Source organism: Suncus etruscus, chromosome 5 (assembly GCF_024139225.1).
Source record: "Suncus etruscus isolate mSunEtr1 chromosome 5, mSunEtr1.pri.cur, whole genome shotgun sequence".
Taxonomy (NCBI): domain Eukaryota; kingdom Metazoa; phylum Chordata; class Mammalia; order Eulipotyphla; family Soricidae; genus Suncus; species Suncus etruscus.
In genome coordinates this window covers 16,543,835-16,557,117 of record NC_064852.1, presented here as the reverse complement: position 1 = coordinate 16,557,117, position 13,283 = coordinate 16,543,835, and the positions used below count along the sequence as shown (strand labels likewise).

Below are 13,283 nucleotides of genomic sequence, written 5' to 3'. Positions count from 1 at the left end.
GAGTTGTTTATTGGTCGTTTACATGAAAACAGAATCTGGGGGTGGGAGAACAAGAGGGCGGGAAGGAGCCAGCAGCTGGGCGCCAGGTCGGGGTGCTGGCTTCAGGAGCCGGGGACTCACAGACAGGGGGAGCAGATTGGTGAAGCACCGTGTTGCACTACATTAGCCCAGGTGGAGCAGGTCAGGGTGACCAGTGAAGTGACATGGCGGGAAGATGGGAACACGGAGGGGTGGACATGCAGGAGGCGAGCCGCGAGGCAGCCTCAGTTCACGAAGAGCGAGCGGGTGAACTCCACGTAGTCGAAGGCGGTGGGGAGCTCGCGGCCTTTGCCGTCCACATAGGGCTTCATGTGGGAGATGCAGTAGTCGGCCTGCTCCCGTGTCAGGTTCTGGGGGAGAGGGGCGGTGTCAGAAATGGCCAGGGCTAGCCCGCCTGCCTGCCTGCCCACCTGCCCATCCAGTGCTGCTCCGCACCTGGTATAGCTCCTCCTTGGTCACGTAAGGCTTCCCCTCAGAGCTCAGGGCACGGAAGGCGCTCTCAATCTCCTCACTGGATTTGACGTTCTCCGTCTCCCGGCTGATCATGAAGGCCATGTACTCCTGCAGGGACACGTGGCCGTCCCTGGGGGTGGGGGGGTAGGGAGAGTGGCGTGAGAGGCTGCAGGTAGCCAATGGAGTCCCTAGCCTACTCTGACCCTCACCTGTTGGGGTCCACAGTATCCAGGATGGCCTCAAACTCGGGGTCAGGCTCCCCTTCCTCCACCATGGGCAGGTCGTAGCCCAGGGAGCGCAGGCAGGACTTGAACTCCTGGTGGTTCAGGCGGCCCGACTTGTCCTTATCGAAGTGTCTGCACACAGAGGCAAGGGTGGGTGCTCAGCGGCTCTGGCAGCTCCCCCCTATGCCTGACCTCCTGAGCCCCTGGGATACTCACTTGAACATCATGCTGAATTCTTTGAGGGCTTCCTCAGTCACGCCGGTTGTGTTCCTGGAAGAAAAGACCGGGATGAGGGCCCAGCTTCCGCCTGGAGGGGCTGCTGATTCAGTCCCTGCAGACGGTGCTGGTACCTGGCCTGGATCTGCTGCTCCAGGTTGTGCTGCATGCGCATACCCAGCTGGTCGAGCTGGTCCCACTGCTGCGCCAGGCCCACGGTGCTGTGCTCTGTGTACTTGTTGTCCAGGATCAGTGCTTCCTCCATGGCGGCGCCCAGGTCCTCAATCTTCTTGAGCTGGCTCCGCATGGCACGTATCTCCTGGTGTTTGCGCTGTGGGGAGACACAGGGGCTGGGACCAGCACACCCACGCAGCAGGCCCAGGACCTCTGGAAGGGGATAGGACCCCTCTGGGGCAGTAAAGGCCTCAACGCAGCCACCTGGGAATCCCCAGCTGTGTTCCTGAGGTCCTGGGCTGCTTGAAGCAAAGAAAAAGGTGAACCAGGGGCCAGAGAGATAGCACATCGGTAGGGTGTTTGCCAGGGACAATTTCTGAGCAAAGAGCCAGGAGTAACCCCTGAACACTGCCGGGTGTGACCCAACCCCTCCAAAAAAAAAAAAAAAAAAAAAAAGAAGAAAAAGAAAAAGGGGACCAGGTTATGCCTGACTAACCCTGAAGCTGTTGAGCTTGTGGGACACTCACTTTGGTCGCTTCCAGCTGGGATTCCAAGGTCCCGGATTCTTCCACCATGCAGGACCTAGACACAGAAACCCGTGAGGAGAGGCCCGGCCCAGTGGCCCCCACACTCAAAGGGCACTCCCTGCAGTCAAACCACGTGGAGAGACACTCTGCCAGGAGACCAGCCTGTGGGTAGTGGCGGGCATCTAAGTAGCCCAGGAGCCTGGGCACAGCTGCCCACAGCCCTGCAACTCCTGAGACCCCCTCCCTGTCTGCTCGTAGGCCTGGCCTCCAGGGGCACCTCAGGAACATGCTCATCCCCTGGAAATAGGCAGGGTGTGCCCGTCTGTTGCCATGGAGAGGATGACACCACATGGCCCGTTCCTCTGCAGCAGGGTGACTCAGGGAGGAGGCGACTGTGGCTCCAGTGTCCCTGGGAAGGGGCATCCTACAGGTTCCTGAGGCAGAGGCAGCATTGGGGGCTCCTCAGAGTGTAAACCATGGGGGTGCTGAGAACACAGCCAGGTTTGGGAGAGCTCTACTCCCCACTGGACAGCATGAGCCATGGAGACAACACGAGGTGGGGTGACGTGCAGGAGCTGAGTTTCACGGTGCCCTGGCTGGGGGCTCCCAGCCCAGCCTCCCCGAACCCACACTTGCCCCTGCCTGCCCTCTGGGGGCCCCAACAGGCAAGATCAGCTCTGCTATGGCCCCCAGTTCCGGACACTCTAACCGGGCTGGCCCTGGGCAGAGCGCCCACCGGGATGCGGTGCGGGTGGCCGGGGGTGGTGGGTTAGTCAGGAAGTGGAGCGCCTGGGGTTCCGGGGTGCACGGTGCAAGCACAGTGAGGGAAGAAGAGAAATAAGGAGAAGAACCTGCCGGACAGATCATCCCCAACTTCATACTGACAGACGCGAATGACCCGCCGGTAGGCTACGCTAGTCAGAGAAGAGAAACCAAGTGAACACGCGGCGGCAGACAGGATGCGAGGGGGACAGTAGATGGGGCGGGGCGCGAGGAGGGCACCGGGGTGGCTCAGTGCAGGCCGGAAAATGCTCCCACATCCCAGTCCCACTCCGTGCCCTTGTTTCCTGCCAGCACTTGACACTCGGAGGCACTCGCTGAGCTGTTGTGGCCAGCCTTGCCCCCTCCCAAGCCCTGTCCCCATGGCTCAGCTCTATCCCCACTGCCAGGATTGTGGGGTGGCCTGAGCCCCCTAAACGCCATCATCCTGCCTTGGGAAGTGGGGTTCCCGCAGCCATGGGCACAGCTCTGCCTCTGTGAGTGGCCTTGAGGGGAGGGTGTGGAGACAGGCTCGCCCAGGCTGTGCCCTGTCAGGGATGAGGCTGGGGGTTGGAAGCCCCTCTTGGGGTCCTCCACAAGCCAGGCCGAGAGGACAGAGGGCAGAACACACAGGACGGACGCCGTGAGCCGGAGAAGAAAGAGGCGATATTAACCCATCAAGGAGGTACGTCCTGTGGGGAGGCGTCCAGCAGCCGCGGGCGATGGCACGTCCAGACCACGGCGATCACCAGATGGGGCAGAGAGAAGGGTAGAGACAGAATCAGTCAGTGACTATGTTGACCCACCGCACCCAGGACCCCATCGGGGAGGGAGGGAGGGAGGGCAAACAGGCCAGGTAGCACCTGGTCTCCTGGATCCACTGGTGGAAGGCGTTGGCATGCTGCGCAAACTCCTGCCGCAGCTTGTCGTTCTCCTCCTGCCGCCGCTGCTCCTTCTGCAGCTCCAGCTCTCTTTCCTGGAGCAGACAAAAGAGCTCGGGTCATTCCCCCAGGCCTTGGAAGACGCTAGTGGGGGAGGCGCAGGCTTTGCAGGGAGAAGGTCCTGGATTCACTCTCTAGAACTCCATTCCAAGATACCCCACGCAAAGATTCAGGGTGACTGTTTTCCGATGCCCAGTAGCCCACACAATCCCAAGCATGTGTCTGATAGCCGTGGGGTCTCGCCACCTCCTCCCTTGTCTCCAGCCCTGGCTGGTGTGGGGAGGCCTCACACCTTGATGATCTTCTGCAGGTTGCGCCAGGTCTCCTCCAAGGCTTCCATGGTGAACCAGGTGTAGGGGTTGGAGGCCACACGGAAGCTCTTGATCTGGCGGTCAAGCTCGGCCAGCTGGTTAAAGTCGGCCTGGGCCGAGCTGAGCGAGGCACGGAAGGCATCGTGGGCCTCGCGCAGGGCTTTGATCTCCTCCAGGGAGTTGCAGCGCACTGGGTCCGTCAGGTCCTCCTCTGCGTTCTCGAACCAGCTGTTGAAGGCGGACGCCTTCTTGGCAAAGGTCAGGAAGAGGTCCTCCACCTGCAGGCATCGTTGGGCTCATAAGGTGCAGGGATAGGAACTCCCCGGGGTATCAGGAGCATCAGGGTCAGAGAGCGGCTGGCTGGCCTAATCACCTCCTTCCTGATACCCCTTGGCCCGCCTCTTCCTTCTCCTGACCTAGGGGTTCCCAGTGACAGCCTGCACAAGCAGCTCTGACCTTGCGGAAGTGACTCTGGGCCTCTAGCAGCTTCTTCTTGCGGGCTGCCGAGTTGGCGAGCAGCTGGCTCCACCGCTTCATGAGGGCTGCGTGTCGGGCCTCAATGGCCTTGGACTGCACGTGTTTGGCGGCCAGGAGCTGGTCCTTGAGGGCGGTGATGTTGGCGATGCCCTCCTGTTGGAAGGCCTGCAGGCCAGCATCAAAGGTCTCCTGCAAAGGAGAGAGGGGACAGGCCCAGAGCCACAGGGTCACACCACCTTCAGGGCCTTGGCTAGGCCACGCTGTCCACAGGCACCATCTCCAACACTAGGGGCAGCTATGGCTGTTCCCTCTAACTAATCACCTTAAGCACACACCTTTCAACACCCAGAGCACAGACCCTGCTTTTCCTAATCCCCTTACCCTGTCTTCCCGAAACACAGAAGCACAGACCCTGTTGTAATCCCCTCTCACACCCTACCAGATTGGCTGAAACCACACCTAATCCCTCCCTAATATAAGTATCTCTTTCCCACCTAAAATAAATGGAGGTACTCCATTTACTCTCCCAAAATGGCTAGTGGATGTTTCTTTGTGAGCACTCTACTTGCCTGAGATCAGACCTCCCCAGTGGTTCTGATTTCCCTTCCCTAGGGGACCCTCAGAGATCTAACACAGATGATGGTGCCCATGGATGAGCAGGGAAACAGAGGGCCTGCCTGCAGCATGGCTGTGTTTGCTGCTGAACCCCAGTCAAGGCTGAGTTTTTTGCCCACACGGAAGTCTGATCCCACCACCCACCTGCTTGGTGAGGAGGGTCTGCACGGAGGACAGATCCCGGCCGTGGTCATCGGTCTTCAGGCTGTTTTCCTTCTCTCCTAGAAACCAATCGTGAGGCCTCTGAACCTCTTTCTGGAGGAAAGTGAGCTCAAAGAGACAATGGGACCTGGATCCCAGGAGCATGAACAGAAGATTTGGAACCCCATCTAATATTCCAGAGGTACCCTGGGGCCTCATTTCCCAGCTCACCGATCCAGGACTCCACCACGTCCGCCTTCCAGTTGAACTGCAGGAAGGCTGAGTTCTCGTCCAGTTTGGCCTTCCGCTGGGCCGCGGCCCGCTCCAGGTCCGACACCTTCCCATCCAAGCCCTTCATCCGGGACGAGATGTTGTCCTCGTGGTGGTTGTTCTAGGCAGGAGAGAAGTTCTGGTGAGCTCCCACAGGCCCCAAGATGGTGCCAGGGGTTTCTGGGAGCAAGGAGAGTGATGGCTTGAGAGAGAGAGGAGCGCCGTTCCTGAGGAAGCAGGTGTGGTGACCCTATGGATTGAAACGGGCTAAGAAAGTGTGGTGGCTATTGTGTTGTTTTGGGGACACACCAGTGGTGCTCAGGGGATACCATGTGGTGGCAGGGATGGAATTCAGGTTGGACATGTGCAAGACAAACGCCCTGTGAGGTAAATTGAGGCCTTTGAAATAGTTCCCATTTGTATCTTAAAAATTTTCTGTTGGTCTTGCTTTCCCATTGCCTTTCATCTGGCTTTTTCTCCTCCCCCTGGGAAGGACTTTGTTTGGATTCTCAATAAATGGGAGGTAGGAGAGCTTAGGAGCTGGTTGCCATCTAGGCTTATGGTTCCACGTGGTGAACAGCTTGCAGCGTAAGTTTTCCTGCCTGTTATAACCTTCATATCCGTGTGAATTATTTGTTGCACAGAATTATTACTGGACCAGCTTCTCCTAGCCTTCCTGGATAGGGGGGTATGGGATATCCCTTTCTCTTCTGGGAACTGTGGGATAACCAAACTTCAAGCCAACTTCCAAAGAATAACTCTTTTTTTTTTGTTTTTTTTGGGTCACACCCTGCGGTGCTCAGGGGTTACTCCTGGCTGTCTGCTCAGAAATAGCTCCTGGCAGGCACGGGGGACCATATGGGACACCGGGATTCGAACCAACCACCTTTGGTCCTGGATCGGCTGCTTGCAAGGCAAACACCTCTGTGCTATCTTTCCGGGCCCAAGAATAACTCTTTACACCAACTCTATCTCTCTGGCTCCAGTGTTGAGTCAACAGAAACTCTGAAGCATGTGCCAATGTGTCAGTTACAGCATTGGCTTTGGTACTGCTTAGCAAAAATGAGGAAAATTCAGTTAAAGAACACCAGCAAAATACTGTCAAATACAAAATCAGAGTCACAACCATGTAACGGCTAAAACAAATTATTCTGGACACTGAGGATGACTATGATGTGGACTGTTGGTCTGAGCTAAACGCCTGTTGTCAGCGTAACCCACCAAGGCCTCACCTATACCTGTCTCCAGCGGGCTGCACCTGCTGCACACACACCCCCACCCCGTCTGAATGGGAGACAGATGGGAGGTGCTGGTCCTGAGCAGAGCTGAGAGGATTGCTGCACCCCAGGGTGGGGCCTGGCTCACCTTCTTAATGAGGTCCTGCCCGTTGGCACAGACGTCACTCACTCGGTCCTTATGCACTGTAAAGTCTGTCTCGAAGGCCTCATGCTTCTTCAGCAAACCCTGCAAGGGGTCCCCAGCAAGGTCAGCCCTGAGTGCCAGGCCTGTCCCTGCCTCATATACATCCCTATGCTCAGGCCTGGTGGAAGGGACAGCGAAAGCAGGAAGCAGGTCCCAGACCTGGTACCACCCAGTGGAATCCTGATGTCTTGGAACAGGGTCCTAAGTGGTTCCCACCAGCAACCAGGATGGAAGAGGGGTGAAGGGCACAGCAGGGAGCTGGGCCCACGGTGGAACTCAAGGCTGCAGCAGGGAATGGGGCCTGAGGCCCCACATCTCACTTCCAGGGAGCCCAACCCTTGTATCAGGCCAGGGGTCCACCCTTTGGTGCCTGCCAGTATTTTCACAGCTAGGAGATGGACAGGGCACGGAGGTGCTCCCTGCCTGCTATGTGGAAGGTGCCACCATGGGTCTCAGGAGGGAGGGACCCTAAGCGAAAGCAGTGACGGTGCCCATCAACTGAACTCACAGGAAAGACATGGGACTTGGGGTGGGAGGAGGGAGAAGAGGCCCCGCCTGTGGCCATGGGAGACTAGAGTTCAATGACCAGCTGTGGGCTCCAGGTCGAGGCACGGACCTGGATGGCGGCCAGGGTGTCCCCGTAGTCTTCACTGGCCACCAGGGTCATCTTCTCGTTGATCCAGGCCTCCTCCTCCTCCACGTTGGCCACAAACTGCTGATATTCCAAGGACTCCTCCAGCCGCTGGCCCCTGATCCAGAGCAGACACAGTCAGCCAGCTTGGCCTCTGAATTCTCTGAGTTGTCACCCCAAAATATCTTGGACAGGTTGGCCTGTAAACACCCGCTCAGCCAGAAATCTGGGTGGACATGCAGATTTGCAAGGACCAGCTTGGCAGGGGCTGGTCAATGGTGGCCCCTGCTCACCGTGCTGCCGCCAGCTGTTTCAGTTCCTTCCAGTGCTCCATGAACTGTGCCAGGCGCTGCTCAATCTCCTCCTTCCCGATGGTGTTGTCGCCTGACAGCTTCTTGCCCGTGTCCAGCACACCCTGGGCAGCAGGAGGGTCTGGTCAGTAGGGGTCACCTGCATCTAGACAATGCTCCCAGCCACCATGGTCTCATCTCGCTACCCCAGGCCACTTGCGGGGCCTCCATGAGACTGAATGAAGTGCAGGACCGCACAGCAGCGCCTCACCTGAATCGCTGGCTCATGGGCTGCCAGCTCAGCCTCCAGCCGCTTGTGCTTCTTCCTCAGGTTCTGGACACCTGTGAGGTCCCGCCCATAGTCCTCGGAGCTCACCAGCAGCTTCTTCTCCCTGGACAACACAGTAAGTCTGGCACCGCTGCATTTCCAGCTTGGGGGGGGGTCCTACAGCTGGGTTCCCCCCTCCAGGGCCAACCTCCTAGGCTGCTGGAAAGCGCATTTCTGGTGTGTGGGAGGATTCTGAACCCAACTGTGCCCAACCATGTGTGTGCTGGGGTACAAGATGAGGAGGGGACACTGGTGTCATTCTGGCTCTGGTCCCAAGACAAACCCTAATAAACCAACCAACTCAAAAAAAATCCCCGGGGCCGGGAAGGTGGCGCTAGAGATAAGGTGTCTGCCTTGTAAGCGCTACCAAGGAACGGACCCCGCGGTTCGATCCCCCGGCGTCCCATATGGTCCCCCCAAGCCAGGGGCGATTTCTGAGCACATAGCCAGGAGTAACCCCTGAGCGTCAAACAGGTGTGGCCCAAAAACCAAAAAAAAAAAAAAAAAAAAAAAAAATCCCCAAACGAAACAAAAAAAAAAAAAAACACCCCACAACCAAATAAACACGGCCTAGGGAGGGAGGGAGAGGGTTCATGTAGAAGTGTGCACGTGCAAGGCCCCGAGTTTGACTCCTGGCCCTAAGTGTGGAGGATGGGGAAACAAAGCTCGAGTGGTGCTCCTGGGTGAGGTGCATGTGCGTATGTGAACAAAGAGCAAAAGGGGAGAAAACTCTTCTTCCTGGAAGCGAGTCCCAGCTTCTCCAGGAGAAGCATTGTTCAGGTATCTGGGCAATAAGACAGGTCTAGGTAGGGTCCAGTGGGACCCTTGCAGATGGCAGATGATCACCTGCTTGGGGCCATCACCGTCACATAACATTCTCTTTCCTGCCACGCAACGTGCCCAGCAGCCCAGCCCAGGGGGTGTGGAGAAACCAGGCCAAGGGTAACACGTACTTGATCCATGACTCCTCGTCATCCATATCCCGGAAGAACTGGTGCAGCCGGTGGGACTCGTTAAGCTTGGCACGGCGCGCGGTAGCCATGCTCTTGATCTTCTGGAAACGGCCGTTGATGGTGTCGCGCTTGTCCTTCACTTGGGAGGTGTCGAAGGCGCTGCTGGTCATCAGGCTGTCAGCCTGGCTGTTGAGGTCCTTCAGGCGGTCCTGGGCAGGGCACAGAAAATAGGTGTCAGATCGGGGACCCTCCCGCCCCTGGAACAGTTGCTGGCAGATAAAAATGCAGGGCTGGGAAAGAGCTAGGGTGCATTTTGCATGTGGGAGCCCCTTGACTTTGAACCCCACTGCAGAGCACTGGGATGGTGTAGGTGCCGAGCCTAGTGCAGGCCTTCCCCGTGGCACCCCGAAGAGCCAAGTCTAGATGAAGGGTTTTGTTTTGGCCATACCCAACAGCGCTCAGGGCTTACTCTTGGCTCAGTACCCAGGAATAACTATAGGTGGTGCTCAGGGGAATCATATGGGATGCTGAGGATGGAACCCAGGTTGGCGTCATACAAGGTAAGCAGGTAAGTGCCTACTTGCTATGCTATAGATTCAATTCCCCCCTTTTTTTTTTTAAATTTATGTGCCCCAAACATGAAAATGGCTCTAGTCACCACCAGGCATCAAGTTGGTGTAAGAGAATGGGGGGCACACACAGATCCCCTGTCCCTTCCGCCCACTTCCCTGGAACAGATGTCTTGACTCCAGGACATTCTTACAAGGATGCCAACAGCAAAGTGATTTTGAGTGAGTTCAGTTTGCTGTGTCCACACAGACCCTTGCAGCTTTGAGGCTCAGGCCAAACTGGACAGAGGACGGCTAGGAGCAGCACTTAAGAGTACTGCTCGGAAAAAGAACCCACTTAAAATTTGAGGTTAACTTGGGGCCGGAGAGATAGCATGGAGGTAAGGCGTTTGCCTTTCATGCAGGAGGTCATCGGTTCGAATCCCGGCATCCCATATGGTCCTCCGTGCCCGCCAGGATCAATTTCTGAGCCTGGAGCCAGGAATAACCCCTGAGCACTGCCGGGTGTGACCCAAAAACCAAAAAAAAAAAAAAAATTTGAGGTTAACTTAAGCTAATATGCATGTACATGGAAATGTAAAAATATACTATGCCTGTAATGTTTAAGGAGTTACATAAGTTTTATGGCTTTAGATTGCCTTGTGTGCTGTTAAGAAATATTATAATGTGTTACAATCTGGGGACTTGAGGGACAAAGTAATTGTACATGGATTCTGTCTTATTTATCTTAATGTTCTTTGGCTGAAATTTCAAAGTTAAGATATCAGCAAGGGGACTTTGAGAATTATGTTATGGGTGATTGTCCTTCCACTGTAACTTTACCTTGTCCTCTTTCTTTGCATCTTTGTTCTCATAATTAAAAATAAAAATTAAGGACGGTGGCCATGGAAGTCGGAATCCGCTAAGGAGTGTGTAACAACTCACCTGCCGAATCAACTAGCCCTGAAAATGGATGGCGCTGGAGCGTCGGGCCCATAAAAAGATAAAAAAAAAAAATAAATAAAAAAAAATAAAAATTAAAAAAAAAAAAAAAAGAGTACTGCTCGGAGAATAACCCTCCCTCAAAAAAAAAAAAAAAGAAAGAAAGAAAGAAAGAAGGAAGGAAGGAAGGAAGGAAGGAAGGAAGGAGGGAGGGAGGGAGGGAGGGAGGGAGGGAGGGAGGGAGGAAGGAAGGAAGGAAGGAAGGAAGGAAGGAAGGAAGGAAGGAAGGAAGGAAGGAAGGAAGGAAGGAAGGAAGGAAGGAAGAAATCAACAAATGAATAACATGAATAACAACCTAACAGCAGAGACCTTTGTGGAGAGGAATGAATTTAGCCTGCCACTTTAAGGAAAGACTGCTTTTTTTTTTCTATTTTTTTTTTTTTTTGTGGTTTTTTTTTTTTTTTGGGTCACACCCGGCAGTGCTCAGGGGTTATTCCTGGCTCCATGCTCAGAAATTGCTCCTGGGAGGCACCGGGGACCACATGGGACGCCGGGATTCGAACCGATGACCTTCTGCATGAAAGGCAAACGCCTTACCTCCATGCTATCTCTCCGGCCCCAAGACTGCTTTTTTTATTTTTGTATTTTTGGGTCACACCCGGCAGTGCTCAGGGGTTACTCCTGGCTCTATGCTTAGAAATAAACCAAAATCGTCCAAAACCCCAACAACAAAACAATAAGAAGGGGATGGAGAGACAGCACAGCTGTAGGCTGACCCAGGGCCAATGGTGGTTTAAATCCGGGCATCCCACATGGTCCCCCGAGCCTGCCAGGAGTGATTCCTGAGCAGAGAGCCCTGAGTGCTACTGGGTGTGGCTGCTCCAAAAAGAAAAAGAAAAACAAACAAACAAAACAGTAAGAAAAGCACACTAATAAGGTTTTATAATCAACCTGCAACTAGCCTTTCAGAAACAACAGGAAGGCCAGAGCGACTGTGCAGCAGATAAACAAATTGCTTTGTATATGACCAACATGAATTTGTTCCCTAAGCAAAGAACCAGAAGTAAGCCCTAAACACTGAGTAACTTTGGATATGGCCCAAATTCACAAAACAAAACAAAACAAAAGACTCAAACAACACCTGCACTGGCCCTGAGCCTGGCAGGTTGTTAGAATGATCATGCTATCTAGACTAGACCATCCATCCTTCCTTCCTTCCTTGCCCAGGTGAGGCAGTTTACATTGCATGCAAAAAACTTCAAGAGTGAATGGGGAAGCAGCTAAGTGAACCTAACCAACCAACTGCTACAGACATTCATGAAACTATGATCAATGCTACTCTGCTAATGATTGAAGCCTCATCCCCCACCCTTTCTCCCTAGGGTCAGTTTTTTTTTGTTTTTGTTTTTTGGGTCACACCCGACAGTGCTCAGGGGTTACTCCAGGCTCTACGCTTAGAAATTGCTCCTGGCAGGCTCGGGAGACCATATGGGACACCAGGATTCAAACCACTGTCCTTCTGCATGCAAGGCAAATGCTCTACCTCCATGCTATCTCTTCAGCCCCTCATTTCTATTTTAAATTAATCAATGCTTAGGTGGGTTGTCTGAAATATTTTCATGTTTCAGGCTCACAAGAAGTCGCACAGCCAGCTCAGCCCTTCAGCTGGCTTTGCCTCCACAGCCAGTTTCAGGCTGCTAATACACATATATTCTCTTTCTCTTTCTGGCTACGCACACACACACATACATACACACACACACACACACACACACAAAACACACGCACATACACCATTTATGATCCCAGCAATCAATCCATCTCTTTCCCTGGCCCCCTTCCCATGATTGTCTCTGTGGGCATCTGACACCATCTGTGACCTGGAGGGCTCAGCAAACTGTAGTGCGGCTTTGTTAAAGGCCCCGGATTTGCTCCCTGACCCATTTGAAATCCGCTAATAGTGAACCTCAAGCTCCAAGCCTGATGCAGACCCCTGAGCATGGCTAGGTGTGACCCCTCAACTGCACTCCAGACAAAGACAGGCTTCCATTACCACAGAGGAACTTGTAGCCCTGCACAGCCCAAGTCCTGGCCATCACTCATCTGTTCTCAGATCAAGAGAGTGATCTGTGAATGTCACAGAAAGAACCATCCAGAATACAATGCCTGAAGACTGCACTTCACTTTACAACTTCAACAATGCCATACCCAGCGGCCTGAGAGAAAGCATAGAGGTAAGGCATATGCCTTGCATGCAGAAGGACGGTGGTTTGAATCCCAGCATCCCGTATGGTCCCTGAGTCTACCAGGAGCGATTTCTGAGCATAGAGCCAGGAGGAACCCCTGAGGGCTGCCAGGTATGACCCAAAAACAAAAAAGCCACACCCAGCAGTGTTCAGGGCTTACTCCAGACTCTGCACTCAGGAATCACTTATAGGGGTGCTCAGGGGTTCATACAGGATGATAGGGATCAAACCAGGGTCAGCTCACTACAAGGCATGTGTCCTCCTCGCTGTGCTATTGCTCCAGTCCCTGAATGGACTTCTAATACTGGGGAACATTGGTAGTTAAACCCCTAGAGACCTGAGCTACTGAGAACACAAAATACCCCTGGTGCTTCTCAGCTGTAAAGGAGCTCTTCTTCCACTTGTGCTTGGAGCCTGCTCTCCTTCAGGGCCACATGTTCAAACCCTGCTCACCTCGTGGGCCGAGATATCTGCCTCCAGCAGCTGATGCTTCTTCAGTAGGTTGTTGACAGAAGCTAGGTCTTTGCCGTAATCCTCAGAGGCCAGCAATGCTTCCACCTGGCAAAAAAACAGCAAAGGGGTGATGGAACCTTCTGGAAAACCCAGAGGGCCCTGGTAGCTATGCCCTTGTCTGTCGGAGGCAAATGTCACCACCACAAGTTGTATTTGCTAACTCGACTTCTACCAGTTCACATGGATTTCCCTGTTTATCCGAGGCTGACCCAGGGAGGGCTGCTGTATTTAAGGGCCCAAGAGCCTCGACTGACTCCCTGGCA

General features: G+C 54.3%; 1 protein-coding gene across 4 annotated transcripts in view; it reads right to left on the bottom strand.

Annotated features, from left to right (window-relative positions):
* Positions 1–3: 3 nt before the first annotated feature.
* Positions 4–13,283, bottom strand: part of SPTAN1 (spectrin alpha, non-erythrocytic 1) — a 66,990-nt gene continuing 53,710 nt past the window's right edge. For 3 of the 4 annotated variants that reach the window (XM_049773970.1, XM_049773972.1, XM_049773971.1), the window contains 18 exons: positions 12,961–13,065; positions 8,772–8,980; positions 7,762–7,882; positions 7,494–7,615; positions 7,186–7,318; positions 6,513–6,611; positions 5,109–5,268; positions 4,881–4,957; positions 4,101–4,310; positions 3,626–3,922; positions 3,256–3,368; positions 3,067–3,084; positions 1,634–1,688; positions 1,067–1,263; positions 933–986; positions 702–848; positions 475–622; positions 4–389 (listed from right to left, as the gene is read on the bottom strand). In XM_049773970.1, coding sequence (XP_049629927.1) covers positions 264–389; positions 475–622; positions 702–848; positions 933–986; positions 1,067–1,263; positions 1,634–1,688; positions 3,067–3,084; positions 3,256–3,368; positions 3,626–3,922; positions 4,101–4,310; positions 4,881–4,957; positions 5,109–5,268; positions 6,513–6,611; positions 7,186–7,318; positions 7,494–7,615; positions 7,762–7,882; positions 8,772–8,980; positions 12,961–13,065 — 2,391 coding nt within the window. In that variant the 3' untranslated portion in view covers positions 4–263. Of the gene's footprint in view, positions 390–474; positions 623–701; positions 849–932; positions 987–1,066; positions 1,264–1,633; positions 1,689–2,484; positions 2,548–3,066; positions 3,085–3,255; positions 3,369–3,625; positions 3,923–4,100; positions 4,311–4,880; positions 4,958–5,108; positions 5,269–6,512; positions 6,612–7,185; positions 7,319–7,493; positions 7,616–7,761; positions 7,883–8,771; positions 8,981–12,960; positions 13,066–13,283 lie in introns of all 4 variants that reach the window. The other variant, XM_049773973.1, reaches the window with a different exon arrangement.